The sequence below is a fragment of the Lottia gigantea genome (assembly GCF_000327385.1).
Source record: "Lottia gigantea unplaced genomic scaffold LOTGIsca_5, whole genome shotgun sequence".
Taxonomy (NCBI): domain Eukaryota; kingdom Metazoa; phylum Mollusca; class Gastropoda; family Lottiidae; genus Lottia; species Lottia gigantea.
The window spans coordinates 794,491-814,255 of record NW_008709715.1 but is presented as its reverse complement, the minus strand read 5'-3'; the positions used below and the strand labels follow the sequence as shown (position 1 = coordinate 814,255).

The following is a 19,765-nucleotide window of genomic DNA, read 5'->3' as shown; positions in this document are numbered from 1 at the left end:
AATAGATTGTTAACAATGTTGATAAATCTCACTCTGTTACCAATCGATGTGATATCGATAGAAGAATTTCGTAATATCGGCTACTTATTATACCATAACAATATTGTAGACAATCAACATTAGCTTAATAGACTCTAATACTTAAAACAATTGACTTTAAAGCCCTTGACAAAACTTAAGATAGTGAGACGAAAGTAATTAATAACCTTTGCCACCTAATAACCTTATTCTATACAAAATGTCTACCATCGATTCCAATCAAAGAACATGAATAATTGTCTTCTAAGGAAAATATCTATTGGCGGCATTTGGTCAGTCCGGGTGTAAAAGTCATTGATTAGCGATCAGAGGTCACGGCTTATATGTCTAGTGCCTCTAACTCTCACTATTGGAGGTCAATACAGTCACGTAGATAGTAAGTAAATCTAATATTTTATATCTTTAAACGATCAGATCAAAAACATATCTACATAACAGATTATATTGCCTTTAAAAAAACCCATTCAAAATCCAATATCCTATGTGCATACAGCCAACCTACTGTCGTTCCAATCCCATCTATCTATAAATTATATTTCCAGAAGTTCCTAGTACATGTACTCCGCTTACACAATGATCTGAACTGGAAAGTCAACATCCTTTTGATTTTTTCATCCATTCTATTTTTCTATATTATCAGTGTCGTTATATTCTCATACATCCACATATGTGCATTGAATTAACAATTATACTGTGAATAGAATATCAAGTTTTGGCTCATTAGCACCATTGTCTAGCTTCAAAATACCAAAGATTATTGTCAAATATTCACCATTTCTACCAGATCTGTACTTTATGAAAGTCGTTTTATGTCGACTGATTAAACTAAATGGTATCTAACAAGGATAAAGTAAACACGACCTAGACAGTTCAATAAGACTTTATAAATTTGTCTTCATCCAATCGCTGTTTGGATATTACAAGGCGGACAATAGGCGATCATGACTTAAAGAAAGTTAATGTAATTTGATGGCTCGATAGTTTAAACTCTATGATCTGTAGTTCAGTCAGTATATAAACCAATGGAGTTCAAGAATTGTAATACATCACTTTGTCTTATTGATCAGAGAGAAACTTTAATACCACTTGAACAAGGCAAAGACAAAGCTCTAACTATTATTTCAATTGGTAAAAGATTTAGTTATTTGATATTATGTTTGTATTAAAATTGAAGCTAATATTAGAAAATGTGGCCGGTTTTTGTGTTTTCTATGAATATTTATCTATTATGAGTTTTATTAAAGCACTTATTGACATGCAAATACGTAGATAAGTTGTAATTTGTCCAAAACTAGACATGCTTAGCCAGTGGTCTAGATCTCTATTTAGAATTCCATGAACATAAATTTGTGGCGGGGTATGTTGGAAGGTTAGGCAAAAAGATTTAGGGTGACGATTTGTGCTCGATCGTGATTCTATGAAGCTAAGTTAAGTATTTCTATTAAATATCGATAAAAATATTAGTCGGAGTCTGAATAATCCCTCTTAAATATTTACTCCCTGTCGTTAAAAAAGATTTCTTTACCAGAAACTTTGTCATTATTGTTTTGCAGGATTCTCAGGCTTCTCGTATTCGTGGACGGTTTGGATATTTTAGAGAAGAGAAACACTGCTTTCCATTCTTTGATGTGATATAAAATCTAATATTACACCAAGAGGCAATTGTAATATACCTCGCAAAACTTAACTCTGACATGTTGACAGTTTAAGATGAGCTCTTGTCATAGGAATATGTTCTTCATTAGCAATATGCTACGATTTTGTTTTTGTAAAATGTGGAATATCACTTTTGAATTAATGTGGTATGGATCTGAATTATTTTTTGATCGAGTCTATTATAGAATATTCTTCACGATTTAAAATCCATTAAAATCCCATTCTCTCAATCGTTATCATCTGTGTTTTTATTTGATCTGTTAAATTTATATTCATCTGACATTAAGATACCACTTCGTAATCTTAAACAGACATCAAAGGGAATAGTTACTGTAATTAATTTTATTCTTCCATGGCATGGAATTTGTTTTATTTCTTTATCCTTGGTTGCAACATCGTCTCTTCGACACGTGTGAAACTCTTACATATTTTACCCTGTTTCACTTTAGTAGATAACCTTCGAATAAAGACTGAGCTTATAAATATTCCTCATGTCAAGTGAGTTTCAAAGCGGCCAATCAGCACGCTTCTATATACCTTTTATTTGTATATATGAACACACACAACTGCTTCCGTATGGAAAATATTTATTGGTTAAAATTCACTCCCTCAAACGAAGATAATTGGATAGAATTAACGTTTCTGATAGCGAGGGTGGTTTTTAATGACGATGCTGTTCTACGTAACTCTTACGTTCAGATCATTAACATCTGGTTGACTTAAATATTCACAAAATAAATACAGATGGCTTTGTTAGTGAATATACTTGCATTGCTTACCCAATAATCTGGTTGAAAATACCTTGTACTCCAATTTGGAAAGTTGTTCATGTTGCTTATAGATTTCTGTACAGTTATGACATCAGATAAGTCCACTGACTATTAAATATTCTTATTTACCAAGTTTGAAAATTTGAATTTAAGAGGTAGTATTCCTTTATTCCTTTAATAACTGGTATGTAAAACTCATAATAATGAGGATTAGATAATACACTAACAGACCACCTTTCGTGCTAGTAACAGCAGACACAATATCATTTCAACTATTTAAGATTCAAAGAACAACCAAATTACCATCCATTTTCAATTTGTAGATAACTGTGATTAGAGAGTTTGCTCAATTACTGCGGGCTGGTTAATGTTTTTATAAACTTGATTGGCAGGTATCTTTAAGATAATCGACAAGGCTTAAATTATCCGGAAACGAGCCTCTTTCCTGGTGTGGAATTGACGTCTTATTTTCTTTAGGAATAGCATACTCAATTTTCAACAATCAAGAATCAGTTGTGCATTAACCGTCATGATTATCAAGTCCTCGATGGTTTCTTTTGCATTAATTGTCTCGATCATTAGAGCCACAAACATTTCAGGTTCTGTGACAAGATGAAGACGAAAGTAACACGTCTATTCCTTCTCGAATCAGGTTTTATAAAGTGTATTAGTTCTACAACAGAGCACACATACTTTTCTTTCAAAGGAGTTTGGTTTACAATTTCATAAGTTTGAAATTATACATTGTATTATAGCATGGGGGTATCTTTCATATGAAAACAATGTCAAGTTTTAAATCGGGAAAGTAAGTCGAACGCTAGCCTGTAAGTGCAATCTGGTAGAAATTCGAGAAATTATCTTCGGATTTTCTATTCGGATTTTCCAATCGGATTTTCTATTCGGAACTTCCATGATGCAGGTCGGATTGCTTCAAAACGAAAAGCGTCAATTCAATAAGACCCATGTGCTACAGGATGTGTACTTAATCCACATCGAAAAAATTTTATTTATGCCGTTGTTCAATAAAACTCCAATTTCATGTTATTTTATTTTTCGTATTTCTGTACGCAAACTGTTGTATACATGTTGTTAATCAAAATAGTATACACCATATGAACCATAATAAGTAATTGGTACCTTTGACGGTCAAGCACATTTATTATAAATTTATCTGATTTATTTGGCGTAGATGGTGACTTGATATGAATTGAGATATGTGTTGAAATCGTTGAAATGGAATATATTGGCCCATTCCTCAGAGAATCGCATATCCCAAGGTATATCAATATCAAAAGGTTGTGCAGATGTTTTAACCATTCTTGACACTAAATCGAACAAGTGATGACAATTTTAATATTTTGAAACCAATCTTGTCATATTTATAGTAGCAGTGGTTTAATTGTCTCACTGGAATTGTGGTCAATATCAGATGGGTTTATAATCTGGCAGTTGGAAGGTTATTTCTGAAATACGATCCATATCACCGAGTCACTGCTACCACTATATCATTCATACAGTCATCTTATATTTCATTTAGATGGTAATCAGATAGAAACCGTAACACCACAATCTCATAGATCACAGTTTACTAATATTAACTTCTGTATTTCCACATTTATTGTGGACTTAGGCTACGGAAATTGTCTTGTTGATTAATATTGGAACATGAACAACGCACTAATAGGTCCACTGTGACTTCAGGCGATGTCATGTTACACAGCCATTGATTTATACCCAATGGAAAATGTTCCATCATTTACACATTCTGGTTGCAATTTATCTCTGAAAACGTATTTTAATGCAAAGAATTGGTCATATTATAAACATGACTAATGTAAGATATGATTTTCTTTTGATTATAACTATTATTTTCTCAAAATATTGGTAATGGTTGTTTCCCAAATTTTGGTAACCGAAGACTGAATTTATTCCTTGACTGTCAAATTAGAATACAACAATTTGTTTATGCTGTTTAAAAATATTAGGCTGAACATAAAATTTGTAAAATATGAATTTTGTGACGAATTGTGTAATCGTATTGTTCATGGCATGCTGTAGAAAATTGACACGAAGCTCAGCAATAATATATTACTAACTTTTCTCTTGCGGATAGTTCATAGATATCTGTATATGAACGCAATTATCAAAGTGACACTGCGATATAGCACAAGGTGGGAATGACACACTGCTGTGGCTATACTTAAATATAACTTTTATCTAATTGACACCCAAATTACCTCAGACGAAGTATTTTTCAGTGCTATCCAGTATTCTAAGACTTCAAAAACCCTGCGTCTCAAATAAAGAACGATATATTGTCTGTGATTTGTAACCTTGAGCTGTTAAACTGACCTCCCAGGAAGGGACGTTTGTTGATTCTGCGTAGCAGAATCCGATGCAGCAATAAGTTCGTTAGAAAATATCATTAAAAGAATTAGTAAATTCTAGATATAAGCACACATATTCAAGATTTTGCCAATGCTCTTTTGTTTTCTGAAAACCAAAAACTAAAGGCACCTTGACTGTGACGCCGACTGTACACGTTCCATTGAAGCTGATCCAAACAAGTTACCATTGCTATGCTAGGATGATAAAATCCTCCCCTATGGATGCCAGTCCTTCTGGTGAACAATCGGACGTATAATGAAGTGAATTTCTGATGCGATCATGTAAGAAATTCCATTGCGGTACTTTTAACACGAAAAACAGCGGGACGTTCACCGCTGTTGTGCTAGAACCGTACGGTACATCAGCAAATGTCTCTCCTAGTCTGGCCCAATCCGTGATTGTGGTCTGAACAGTAAGAAGTAAGATATTTCATTTTCGTTTCCTTATATTTATCTAACGAATAATTACTACAGATTAAAGTAAAATGTAGTTATATAGGTCAGTTTGTCCTGCTAGAATTGCGTATCGAGAGTACTTTGTTTGTGTGGCTAGTAGGTTATGGTTAGACCCTGGAGCATATAAATTATCTCTTTTATTGACAGTTCTATCTGATTTCTTCCAGAACCGAAGAGAGACTTCCTTATTTCTCTTCATAAAGCTATTCACTTACGTCGTTTTCAGCCTTTTTTTTATGTAATGAAAACACATTTACCATTTACCATTGAAAACGTCTATTGAAACATCTCTTTTTGTACTTGAAGGAAAATGTGTCGAAACAATTTTTAGTTTTTAGTGGAAGAAAAAACAGTACATAAGACCGTTATCTGTGCAACTATTACGATTCACGATTAAACTTGTGTTTTAACAGTAAAAGTCTAAAGGCCGATAGAGCAAAATTTACAACCATCAGATAACTTCAGCAGAGGAAAAAAGCTTAAACCTTTATTGGCGCCAATTGACCAAGCAATGGTTAAAAATAGGTTTTGCATAATACTTTATCTACTGCATTGCATTGACTAACGTCTGTAAACCCAAGAAGGTGAAGAGAAACAGACGTGAAGTCCATTTCACTCTAATGATTTAAATCGTTAGTCAGACTTCTGCAAACCATTCTCTTCAACCCACTCAAAATCTGATGTTGTTTTTCTTGTTCACTATCAAATTTTTGATTTTAATTGATGGTGTACAGAATGGTTGTAAATAAGAATCTAATATACAAAGTCATTAATCTGGCTAGTAACTACGATGTAATCACAGCCTGATCAATAACATTACCATTTCAAACACTATCATTATATTATCTCATTTCTTCACATATTCCCATTTCTTCTTGCATTTCTTTATATTTTGTAAAGGTCGATCACAAACAAATGAGATATTGTCTGCAGACCAATAATTTTACATTTTTTATATTTTGTTTGTAAACATAGTGCATTCTAGTACATTTCTAGTGCATTTTAGTGTATTTCTGTGTTTATAATTAGATTGATTAAAACGATACTGTTACCAACGAATAAAAGGAGCAATATTTTTTCCTGAAATTTTTAGTGCCATTTATGATCTAACAAGCTTTCTAGCATAGTACTTTTTTAACGTATATTTTAACCACTCAAACGTGTCATTTGGAACCGTATATGGATTGAAATCATCATGACCATTATCGATATCGAAACTTCGAGTTACCTGGAAATGTCATCACCCATTTTATTCAAATGTATAAAACATCCTTCATAAATATAAACTTAACATGCCGTCAGAGAGACATGCGTCTAAAACAAGGCATTTATTATTATGTACCTGGAAATTTTGTTGGTTTATTCGAAATGAAAAAAGGGATTTCCTGACAAATCCTTTCACAAAATAAAAACACAAATATCATCTGTAATACTATTAGTGATCTTCACGGCCGTATTGCAGACAAGACATGATTTGTACCACAAACTTCATTTAATTCCGTAAAGGACTTTAAAGACGTTTGTCAAAAGTCATAATAAGTTGAAAACACGGAGGTTTCTATTCATCGACATGGTACCACTGGAGTCTCCTTAACATTTTACTAGCAGACATTTCAATTTTTACATTGACACATAATAAAATAATTCCATTAGTCTTGCCGGGATAAATCCTGAGTGTTGCGACTAAGTAATTTTTTGTGTGGCCTCTTAGGTATTCAAGGACCTGATAACTAAATAGAAAGAGTAATATTTTAAGACGAAGATCAGGAGACGTTGAAAGATTAGATGATGTATCGACCCATCAACAAGATTAGATATGTCTTATTTTGAAAGAACATCAACATGGACAAGATGACGTTTAGAATATTACAGGTTATTCCTACTGGATAATGTCAGTGGGTTTTTCGTTCAATAATGTACTTGACGTTCACAGAACATATTTGAAAGATTTATATTATTTTCTGTACATCCGGATCGTCAAGATTGAGTCTGGGTCGCGTACATTCCATCTTTCAATGCTCGGTGCATTAAGTTGACAAGTCTCTTTTCTCGTTTCCCATAACCAAACTTTATTTATGCGAACTGATTTCAAGAACGGAAAAAGACATGGCGTCCACAAACCTTGAGATTAGGGACTCGATGCTCGGAATACAGTGTCGTTTCTGTGGTGTGGGGGGGGGGAGGTTGTACTGTCAAATTTTTATCAATTTACTTAGTGAAAGCTAGTTTGTGCCCCGGCCCCCACTCCCCTGGAAAAATTTGGGGCCCTTACTGCCCCCATCCATATCTTCAACTAATGTTTCCTAGAAACGCCACTGGTCGAATATTTACGTAATTCAATCCAGTTTCCACCAATCATTAATGTAGGCTAAAATGTAGAAGCTGAAGTGGGTAATATCGTTCCTACAGGACCAAAAAAAAAAGAACCTAAATGTCTATCAACATTAGCTTAATGGATAACAGAAAAGTAGGACATAAATTAAGCGTCTATGTCCCAGGTACCCAGGCAGTAAGACGCGTTTCTAGGATAACGAGTGTTAATACATGATAGACTAAAACTGGATTGCCTGATATAAGATAGATGTGTTTATTATATAACAGGTCTAGTGTTTTGATAATTCACAGCTGATAGAACTAATATTTCATTTCTCAAGTTATGTTTCTGACAACAGGTTCTTCAATTGATGAAATATCTCTTTTAAGTCTATAATGTTATAGAAAGTTTCGTAAGAAGGGATTTTATTCTGCTTATTAAGTTAATTTTAAACTATTCCGACAAACTGTATGTACTACACCAAACTATTGAGATGAATGCTTAAGTGACTGATCAGCATATGTACAAGCATTGGTGTGAGCTGTGTTCCTAAAGCCACGGCAAATATGTCATAGTTCACTAAAAGCACAGATCAGTATCTTAACAAGCGTTTACGTGAGCTGTGGACGTTAAGCCATGTCAAATGTACCATTGTTCAATAGAAGCATTGATCAGTATAAACGTTATGGGAGTTATGGACGTAAAGCCATGAAAAATGTGCTACTGTTCACAGGTCAGCATCTGTACACGCGTTGATGTGAGCTGTGGACTTAAAGCTATGTTACATGTGTCATTGTTCCCCGAACACAGTCAATCCGAGTTGGCAGTCGAAATTTGTAATTTGATTTCGAATGACAACGTCACCTCGTTTAATGAAACATCAGGGCAATCACTGTAAAATAAAGCAGAGCAATTTAATTCGATATTATTAAGATTAACCAGTTATGATGTTATTAGACTGTGATCGGTAGTGATATCGTGATGGTATCTTAATAACTAGTTTCTTTACATCCCTTCTCATCACAACCAATTTCTGATGAAAAGATCAAAGATTATACACCAAGGTCAAACGCCATTTATGTCACGAATCTCGTCAATTTATAGCAACAACCTTAATATTTTCGGATCAACACGTTTTATAGCTTCCGAGCTCTTTTACAGCGGGAAACGCTATATTTATCACAGTTGAATTGTTAAGTTATTTCTGCTCAGATTAGTTAACTAGAGATTAACGCTGGTGCATTTTGCTATACGCAAAGGTTAATGTAAAAGCATGTTTTCGAGAAATAATGTTTACGAGTTATCATATTCTGTACATCCACAGAGGCTGGAGTTGTAAGCCATATATAAATTGATTTCGTAAAATCTGAAATATGTGAAAATTGACATAACCCATCTTTAATACGTACCGAGATGTCATTGTTAATAACACATGACAATAGGGACAAGATTTCACTCATTGCTCTATAAAGTGGTCTGCCCACCCCCAACTCCTTATTTCGAGTTCAATGGTTTCTACTTGGCATTTGGCATTCTTAACTATTGATTCTTAGAAACGTTTTTTTTTACTTTCGAAAGCCTTTTTACCCAACGTTAATTCTGTTAATGTGTATGTGACTTGATAACTTTTGTTGCCCGAAATATTTCTCACCGATGACCAAAACATAGCCCCCAGTCTCTCGGCAACTCTAGGCTGTGTATCAATGACATGCCTTTAATCGCGTACCTAGCTGAGTGTTAGTTGTGTTCACCAAACATATATTATCGCTTGAGTAATGTTTATATTGCCCTTAATTCACTTCAAAGCAATTTATGTGTACACCTCACAATCATTATGACGATCCAATACAAGATAAGGGCCAATGTCCTCGAAATTCTACCGAGGAAAAGTGTTTCATTGATGATCTTCAGAAGTAATCTGAGCAATTTGTAGACAGCCAGACAGGAAAATAAAATTAGTTATCAAAAATTCAACCATCTATCACTAAATACCCTTCATCACAAACATAGAAAAATCGTGTTTTTTGTATTTAAATACCCAACGGAACAAATTTATTTATTAGATTTATTATCGGGGTAAATATCACTCTAGAAATTGGATTTAAAGCGCGTAATAATCAGATTAGGATCATTACAAGTAGTCATATAAATAACCATTATCACAAATCGTTTAAATTTATGTCTACCATGTCTGGAATGCAGCCAATATTTCTCGATTTATCTACGGAGTATAACTGTTATTGATGGAATATTTTCTGATTCGGACTTTTTAATGACACAATTTACAGATCAAGTGACTTATAATACATTAAAATGTTTTCTTCCTGCTTTGAGGAGGAGTATGGGTTGAACTAAACGTGTGAAAGAATACTTGCTCTAGAATACTGTTGATATTGTGAATACGGAGGTGTTTGCAAACAATGGAACCAATTTAATACTCATTGCACACTGCATGGGGGTTGGTTTAATCGTGTGAAAGATGACATACAGGTGACATTATGGGAACTAATCATTGCACACTGCATGGAGTGCTGCTTATTAACAAAAACAGGAGCAGAAGGGTAGAACGCTAAACTCATGTTATTCAAATATATAAATAATAAAAAAAATATAAAAATAAGTATAGTTCCCGAATATAGTCACCACTTCTCCGTCATTTGAAAATATAGAAGAAAAGTTATACTAGAGACGTCTATGAGTATACGCCACTAAAACGAATGAAATATAAAAAGTGCTATTTGTCTGCGATATCAATCTAATTCTATATTGAAATTGAAATGTTCTGTATATAATAATCTAGTATTTTCATTCTACTCAAATATTTCCAGACGTTTCCTTAACACAAATCGATTTGAAAAATGTATAGGAAAGATGAATTATTATCTTAAAAGCATGAGATTGTTGAGGTCATGGTTCTCAAGAAACCCAAGTTAATTTTTCTCCAAAATGTGTCACTACATGGCGTCACTAATCGCAAAGGGTCTTCTGACAAACAGCATTGTCATACACTTAGTTTTATTGGAATTGCAGGAACCACATACGTCTGAATGGAATGGTGCAATTTGATGCTATCGGTGTCCCCGATACCCATACAAAATTTAGAAAAGCCCCAGTCAATCTCTTTAAGGCCAAAATCATTTTGCCAGTTTTCACCCATTGGAAATAAACATCGCCTGCATCACAAAGTCATTGACCCTATATTGTACAGTGACCTTTAACATCTAACACCGACCATTATACCAAATCAGATCCTATCATTGTGCTGAAAACTGATTTCTGAAATGAGTTAGTTATTGATCAGAAGAATAAGTAACAGAAATACATTACTTTCCAATCTGTAACCTTTTTCTTACAGATTTGTTTGATATAGGAACCTAATCTGTATAGTACGAATATTAAGACACGTAACTTAATAATAACTTTATTGGTAATTTGAAAGTCTATGGAAATCGTTCGGCGCCATTTCTTACTATTAAATATTCATTGCTTCATGTTTTTCACAATAAATTGGTACACGTGTCAAATTACAGATTAAAATGGAATTAGGTCGAACCTGTAATGGCCTCTCTTGTATTATTTTTGATTCAATCAAATATTTCAGTAGGCGTCGTTATATAATCAAGTAAATCGTCTATGTCACATAATACACAACCACCAAAGAAATCCGGAGACAGAGATGAGAACAAAACGTTTTCAGTCGTTTTATTTTGAAGTTGTCCATTTCATTATAGGTCCACTAATAAGTTACATAACATTATGACGTCAAACTAGTTTATTCGGTACACCCCGAAGTTCAGTTCTTATTGATTTTGCTTGTACCGAATTTGTTACAAAATATCTTATGATTACTCGTACATTTGAATAAATATAAGGTACTGCGATCAACCAGTGCTAAAGGACGCATCTTGGAAATTCACAGGACCTTACCAGAGAATAGATATTAAGAACGACTGTGTGACCATAGCAAATGTGTGCCATTGGTAATTGGATGAGTTTTCAGGATAACATCAATCATAGAATAACAACATCAAATCAACCTGAATAACAAAACTTTAACTTTTTTTTATGAGGAAATAATTAAGCAATAGATTACTCTCTTAACAGTAAGCATTTTGAATTACGTCGCAAAGCGACAGTGCACTTTAAACATCATCATATTATACATAGAGAGGCTTTGCCGATTCAAATTCTTAAACACAGATTTGAAGCATTACAAGCTGAATACTCAATTTAATCACTAGTTGAAGATGTCACCTCCTCAAAAGAATATAGGCTAAAAGTATTTTTACATTAAACCACTGAAAGCAAGTTTTTATTCAGACATTCACGATTCCTTTGAGATGCCAAATGAAAACAAATTTATCTAAGATCATGGGTCGTGGCTTTTCCAAATGAGGCAGATATTCTTTAATGATTACCAGTCATCATCAATCATAGTGGGAATCAAATTTATACTATAGCCTACCATCTTACTTTAGATCTTCTCATGGTAATATGGGTCAGTTAGTTAGGTTCAGAAAGTCTGTAGCACAGTAGGGTGGGGAGTTGGAATGAAATGGTGGTCGTGGGTTTTAATATCGGTGGGCGTGTGCAAGACTGATGACCTTGAAAATGTCATCTTTCCTCATATCAACATCCCCCAGCTGTAAATGGGTACGGAAAAGAAAAAAGAAATGCCAAGAGGTTTAGCCAAGGACCAGCTGATAGAAAGGATCCTCGTGAACCTCAGTTGTTATCATTGTAAAAAATGGTATATTTCTTTCAAATTTCCTTCTTTCTAATTAGACAACGGGGAAATTTCAAGAAGGTGAATCTAAGCTAATCAATGATGATTATTATTTAATAAGTTGCAGGCCCGTAGCAACACGGTGTCCGAAAATATTGATTGCCTCCCTCTCCCAACCCTCGTCAAAAATCTGACACCCGGTCAATTCTGCAATAAAACACCATACATCATTGCCCCTCCGAACAATTAAGTCTGGCTACGGGCCTGTTTAGTTATGTAAGTGGTAGCATATGGTAACTCACATCCGACTTTGAGCCTTGTCTCACTGACTCAGGAAAATGAGATGAACTGATAGTAATATTGAAGAATACGAATGTAAAATTTTGCAAGTAGCATTATGCTGAATAAAGTTGGTCGAACAGTAGAGCTCCATAAACCCAAGAAAGGACAAAGTTTCTTAAGAAAATAGATTTTTACGTATCATTTATTGAATACACTAAAAGAAAATAAAAGATGTCATAAAAAATTTGGCTTCAAAACGGGTAGTAAAGATCCGTATCTGAAGTTTATTCTCCACTGGTTTGTATTGCTAGGAATAAATGTTTTGTAGAACGTATTGTTTGTATGAGTCTACCGATTCATTTTCACCATTCATATCCATCTTTCTATTGGAGTATTATTCTCCGTCAGACAGTTAGATTGTAGGTGATTTGATTAAAATGAAAAATAAACATGGAATGAAAGAATGGTAATCGATAGTTTTAGATGTCTATTTTAAATGCTTCAAGCTCGCTGCTTGTGAATTGAAAACGTATCAATTAAAACTGTTCTAAAGCATTGATTAACATGAAATGAACAGACGAACAAAAAATGACCGTATTCTTCTTTAACATCTCACTATTGTATGTTAATAAATACAAACACACTTTAAAGTCCAAAAGGCAGGTCAACCTTCCGTATAACTTTCTTAAAATCCTTTTGCCGACTCAATTCAAAATTCGATTATTAATTGATAAACAATAACGATTTTGGTGCTGGTTTTTTTCGGTGATGCTGTCACTCAGTCAGTGAGACTGTTTGATTGAGTTTCCGAAATTTAATTTTCAGTCTAAATGAAACTGAAAAAATGACTATAAAACACACCAAAAAAAAATTAATATGAAATACTAAACATAGTATTTTGGATTTTAAAATTGTTGCCAATTAGAAAATTGTACAATAGAGTACCTCGCATTTATGCACAGGTACAATGCACTTAGCTAAAGAAGAGTACAAAGAGAATATCAAAGTTTAAGTATATCACTTAATCTGCAACAAAAACTGCTTGATTTGACAGGGATTGGTTGAAATATATTTAATCATGATATCTATTACAGTTTGAAATAACAAGTTTCAATCTAAGATCATCATGCTTCAAGAGTTTTGTCACCACTAACGCAATGTGTCGTGCATTTAATGCAATTTTCACTGTTAAAATCAATAGGATTTGAAGCTTATCTTCAAGTCAATCGAATTTAAGAAAATCGGATCAAGTTATAAATAAAAAGAGAAATTTAATCATTGGGTTTGGATATTTTAATTTTCAAAAAGAAATCATAGCATTCCTCTAATTTCTCATGTATTAATAGGATTAGAACGTGGATTATACTTGAGAGCCTGCTTGATAATTGGAAAAAGAGACCAGGTACTTCTGACTGTGCATGTTTAAAACAGCATGCCGGTTGGACACAAATCGGAGTAGTGGTGCCGTCTTAGTACTATTATTCATGGTGTATAGACATTACTATATACAAGAAGATAATATGCCATAACAATTGTTGACACACTGTAGATTTCCTAACGAAAACATCTTTCAGATGTACTGAAAAGGCAATGGCGATCATTGTTCCCTCTTTCTACAATATGACAATGCTGATTGTATTGTTCAGACATCAACTGCGACCATGTGTCGACCATACTGTTTTCAATGAGCCTCAAACAGCACCTTGACAATTTCAATTGTCGCACGAGAAAAGCTCAAAGGTCGCCATTTTGTGCACATCCCTTAAGATTTAAGGCGGAAGCTTATTTAAGTATCTATAGTTCAAAATATTTTTATGTTATGCAGGACAAAAACGAAAACATATCTAATACCCAAATCTTACTGTACAATTGAACATCTACCATTGATTTTCCTATTTGATGATTATAGTTGACTGAAGAAGAATTTGAAATTCTGACCATGTTTGAATGAGTATTATTCTATACAGAAACTAGAATTGAATAGAAATCAGCAAGGTGGAAGTAATCATTTCCGGTTCATCAAATAAGGTCTAATAAACTGGATATTGAAGCCTAACGATTACATTTCGTGCTTTATGCGTTGACTGTAGTCAATTTGTTAAGAGCTGATATCAGATACCGATAGTTGGGTAAAGCGATTGATTAGTTTAGGTGTTCTTTTCATTTTTCTCAACACAATAACTTTCTTATAGACGATTTCTTTGCCGTGATGGAAACTACATTATTATATTTTCCACATTATTTACACCATTGCAATAATCCTTTTAACACAATTTTTAAGCTTTTATTTAGAAACACGCAATAAATCCGCACGTTGATACTGTCAAACATAAATTCTATCAACATATTTAATTTAGTTCTAGTAGTTATTTGCATCAACGCTACCTTGCACATAAGTAACCGTTAGCAAACAGATCTCCTGGACGCATCGGGGTATCCAGATGCTGCAGTAAAGTGGTTTATGAATAAATGGTTCAAAAACATCATATTGAAATTCTCGGAGGCAACGATTACTATAGTTTTGGCAATTGCATTATGGTCAGGTGTGAATATGTAAGACGATACAATGGTCAATCAAAAAGCTGATTTTGGTATATAATGTGTGAAAGGTATAGACCAATTTCCAAATTTAGCTCAATACTCTTTGTTTTTTACATTACATCGAATTATTGGAGGAGGCGTAATATTTCTCTGAGGCTATATATCCTACATTATATACGGTGTCTGAGTAGATAATAATGATATTAATATGTCAATTTATGATCATTCACCACCTCTTTATCTTGTCCTCGCAGTCGCGACCTTCTACAATGCTAAATTTATTTTGATCTAGTAGCGTTTTATGGTCTAAAATAAATTAAGAATAATAATTTTGTAATACAATCTCATTTTGTACAGTATATGTCTGTAGCACCAATCTCGTCTCCTCCACCATGTTCGTAGTTTAATGATTCAATGTTTCTTCAGAAGCCCGGTTAGTTATTTGAGATGTTTCTCAGTAGTTTTCGATGGTAACGAATTTCTTTTTAAAATTGTTTGTATTAATAATTATGACTTGTAAGTTTTCGAGATGATCACATCCTTCAGACAATTTCCCAGCAGTTCACCTGTGAGAGCATGTAAGCAATCTTACACACACGATTAAGAAATCGAAATATATTAATCACATATAAGGTGTTTCGAAATTAGAACTTCCACTGCAAAGAGAAATAGATATGGACAAATCAAAAAGTGATTCATAATAAGTATTTATGAAAGTTTCTCTCTGAGTATTTAATATTTTATGTGGCCCCCATCTGCCTCTACCACAGCCTGCTTTCATTTCAGCAAATCGCACAAATCAATCACTAATAATCAAACTCCCCGAGAACTTTGGTCACCTCTCTTTGTTGGTCGTAAAGACTTGGTATATCATCATTATACACCAATTAATTGGTATAACAGCTTTAATATCACACAAAACCCATACGAAGAAGATTTGTTACTGCATTATAGTAATACTTGTTGAACTTGTTACAAACTCGTTTGATTTCAGTTTTGTTATATGTTTCTACTTCAAAGAACCAATTAAAGCGTCTAACACCAAGTAAAGTATTAGTTTTCTTGCGAATAATTGTGTCTATTAACACAAATTACTTTCAAAAGATAACTTATTTAAAAGCTTGAAATACTTATTAAAAATTATTGAAATAACATTACTACCGTCTGACAAGGAACAAGTCGAATGAAATCTAACAGAGTGTGTAATATCTGTTATCATGTGGAATAGCTTCTCTCACGAAACATTTATCAATCCGTCTGAAGAAAGATACAACCCGATACTCTCACAATCGCCTGTAGCTTCGGGCTTCGCGACTCCATCACTTTGATATATTGTCTCAAAATCTGTACTGAATCTCATTGATTCTCAATGATAATATCAACAAGGCAATCGTTCGACATAGGAAATGCAGACAAATTTATCTTCTTGATGTCTTTAATATCTTCAGGGAAATTTCAGTCTGGTTTGGTTTCAGACCTTAATGCCATCCCTCTTCATATTTTATAAACTTCTTTATTTCAAATTGAAGTAAAACAAAAGTACATGAGTTTATACTCAGATGCAGTTCTTTGAAACGCTATCTTTGTACGTGGATCTTCTCATCAAAGAACTACTGCTGTTTTTAATCATATCCTATCTGAACCGTCCTCATTTCCAATCCCGTTATCATTGTATTAGATTGCTACTCGTAGTATGGTTTTGTGGCTTGTTAAAGGGATAGATGCGCCATTTTGAAGGGTTAATTTGAGTCTTTTAGCCTATGTAAATAGTCTTCAGAAATACTAGAAATTTATGGAAATCGTATAATTCCTTCAAAAATATTCCAAAACTTTTACTCACTATGTCTTTTCTAATGACGAGTGGTCATTGAACATTCTAACGCGAATAATTTTGGACTTAGATAGATTTGAAAGCTGTGAACACTACTAATTTGATTAGCTAAAGAAAATCTAAAGTTCGATTGGTCAAAACAAATGGCGCACTTGTCCCTTGAAAGGAATTTTATTTTTATGAACGATATGAAAGGGATTAACAAACAAGCCTTTTAGCCTCTGCCATCCCTTGTAGAGGAAAATATAACCTACCATTTCCGAAACAAGCATTAGTATACCCGAGCTAATTCAAAATCTGAAGCACCTGCCTAGATCATAGGGTAGGTTCTGGTATATGCACTTTCCAGCTCCAAGCTAATCTCCGGCTTATATTTGCCTATTAGAAACAATCCATTTAATCAGAAACAAAAGCAACTGTTAACCTTATCGTTATATTTTTGTTGACATATGAAGTATAAATGAGTAATTGAATCAATATATGATGTGATACAGACTAATTTTATTATACCCGGTACATCTACCATCTTCAGTACAGAATATCAAGTATTGCAGTTTACAGAAAGTTCACCGGTATGAAAAGTGTTATATTTTACTTGTCACAAATAGTTAATTTTGTCATTTGATATACCAATATGTATTATCTTTGAGTAAAGATTAGATTAGGGACTCATTTGATTACCCACAGTCTATCGCTTGAAGTCAACATTAAGCTGAATTAGTATTCTAGTAAGTGCTTCACAGAGTAAGTGTGGTCGGACTCACACCACAGGGACCGTTCCCAAAATAAACCTGACATTTCTCAATGAAAATTTCACAATTTCTTAAAATTTCAAGATTTTGTGTGAAATAAAACCTAGATCTTCAGGAAAGTTACAAAATATCCATTATTAGCTATGTGGACTGTCATATACCAAATCGCATAGTAGCTTTACATTTCATCTTTCATCATATACTAAAATATTATTTGAAGATTACTAGACCATAAATAGATTCATTACATCCTGTACTCTCCGTGTCTGTCTCTTCAAAGTATTTTATACTTGGTAATAAAGTATGTACAACGTTGTCAATATAATTCTTCTCTTCAATTGAATTAATGTCAGCAAATAGAAAGGTCTCCTTGGGGAGTCGTCAATTCTAGCGTACGAGATTGAAGTAGCCTAAATAGTTATATAACTTCATCTATATTTAGAGTTTCCTACTGATACCAATTTTAGATAAACTGTTTAACTTTATTAAAACCCATTATTGTTTTTTTACGGCCAACGAACCGACAGAATTAGTTGTGGGTAGACCATCTAAATTTCAGTCATCCCTATGTGTGTTTTTTTTTATACTTAACAGTGAAATAATTTAATTTCGTGGGCATCTATTCGTGGAGGTGTCTTCATATTGGCATTCGTGGAGGCGAAAATTCGTGTATACCTATCACATCTAAATTATTTGAGTTTTTACAACTTAACAATTCTACTTTTATTACTTTCTTTTCCTATACTGTGTCTGGAGCAATATAATTATTTATATAATATCCCATAATAACCGGCAACATTATTTGTTACTGTTTATAAACCCAATAGAGACGACCATTCACAGTTTTTTATTGCATGGGGAGTACATTTTTACGTTGGCTGACCCACAAAATCCACGAATGTTGAGCCCCAACAAATATTGATGATTTCACAGTGCATCATTAGAATAGTTGGTGTTCTCCTACAGAATTCTCTGATTCATCCGTTTCAATTTCACCAAAACTTTCTTTTTAAATTGGTAAAGATTAATCAATAGTCTTAATTAAATTTTAATATGTTTATTAGAGTGCATTCAGTACACACGTCAGTTAGCATGCTTGCCTGCATCGACTGGTTGGGGGTAGCTTACCTTACCAGCTGGTTGATATGTTTGTGTATGTGTATATTCAGTTGTATTTATAGCAAGAGTTAGATCTTGTCGTCGACATTGGCAGTCGCTCATATAGACTGTAGCGGATCTGATACTGGATACTGTTAGATCATTTAAGTGATTCTTTGAATAACCCAGTGACACAAGTACAAAGAAAATAATAACAAATACTAAAGCTTCTTGAACATGAACAGGAATGTTGAACTCGCGACCACCATTAAAATGACATCGTTTATAGTGACAGTTTCTCCACTTTATGTTAGAGCTTTCTCTGATAGAATCACTTTCAATATTCTGAAACATTTCTAGTTTTTACGTTGATAAAAACAGCAATCTTTTCTTCGTTTTGACAAATACAGATTAGTTGTGAGGACGATAATTCTCACTTAAATTATCATGTGCTTAATCGCCCAATACTACTATTTAAAAGGAACAAAAACTAGAAGAGATTTCTCTTACAGATGACAACAACAAATTGCCTTTATATTCCCTAAGTTGTATTTAGTGCTCGACTATGACCTAGATTCCAATTCCAGGCTTTGATGTTTTTGAAAATGGCAACTTTAAGAAAATTATTTCCTGGGAAGTCGTCAAGATGTATTGAGAAGTTAGAATAAGATCAGTTCACTTCATTTCACTTTCTCACAGCATACTCAACTTGATTAAATAACCAGCTCAAAGGAGATCTTTTCAACATCCGTTTCATTTTCACCATTTTTTGTTCTGTGAAATATTGGTCTTTATGTCGCATTGAAGATATTGATACCAACTGTGTCAATGTCATTACTTGATACAGATATTCTATAATCCCTTTTCAAGTCAGGAGTATTTATAGCACAATAGCAGCGTTCAATTACCGTTT

General features: G+C 33.6%; 1 protein-coding gene across 1 annotated transcript; it reads right to left on the bottom strand.

Annotated features, from left to right (window-relative positions):
* Positions 1-5,042: 5,042 nt before the first annotated feature.
* LOTGIDRAFT_154027 (hypothetical protein) lies at positions 5,043-19,206 on the bottom strand (the record flags this gene model as incomplete). Its single annotated transcript, XM_009061760.1, has 2 exons — positions 5,043-5,258; positions 18,883-19,206. 2 exons carry the CDS (start codon positions 19,204-19,206, stop codon positions 5,043-5,045), a joined length of 540 nt encoding a protein of 179 aa, XP_009060008.1.
* Positions 19,207-19,765: the final 559 nt, after the last annotated feature.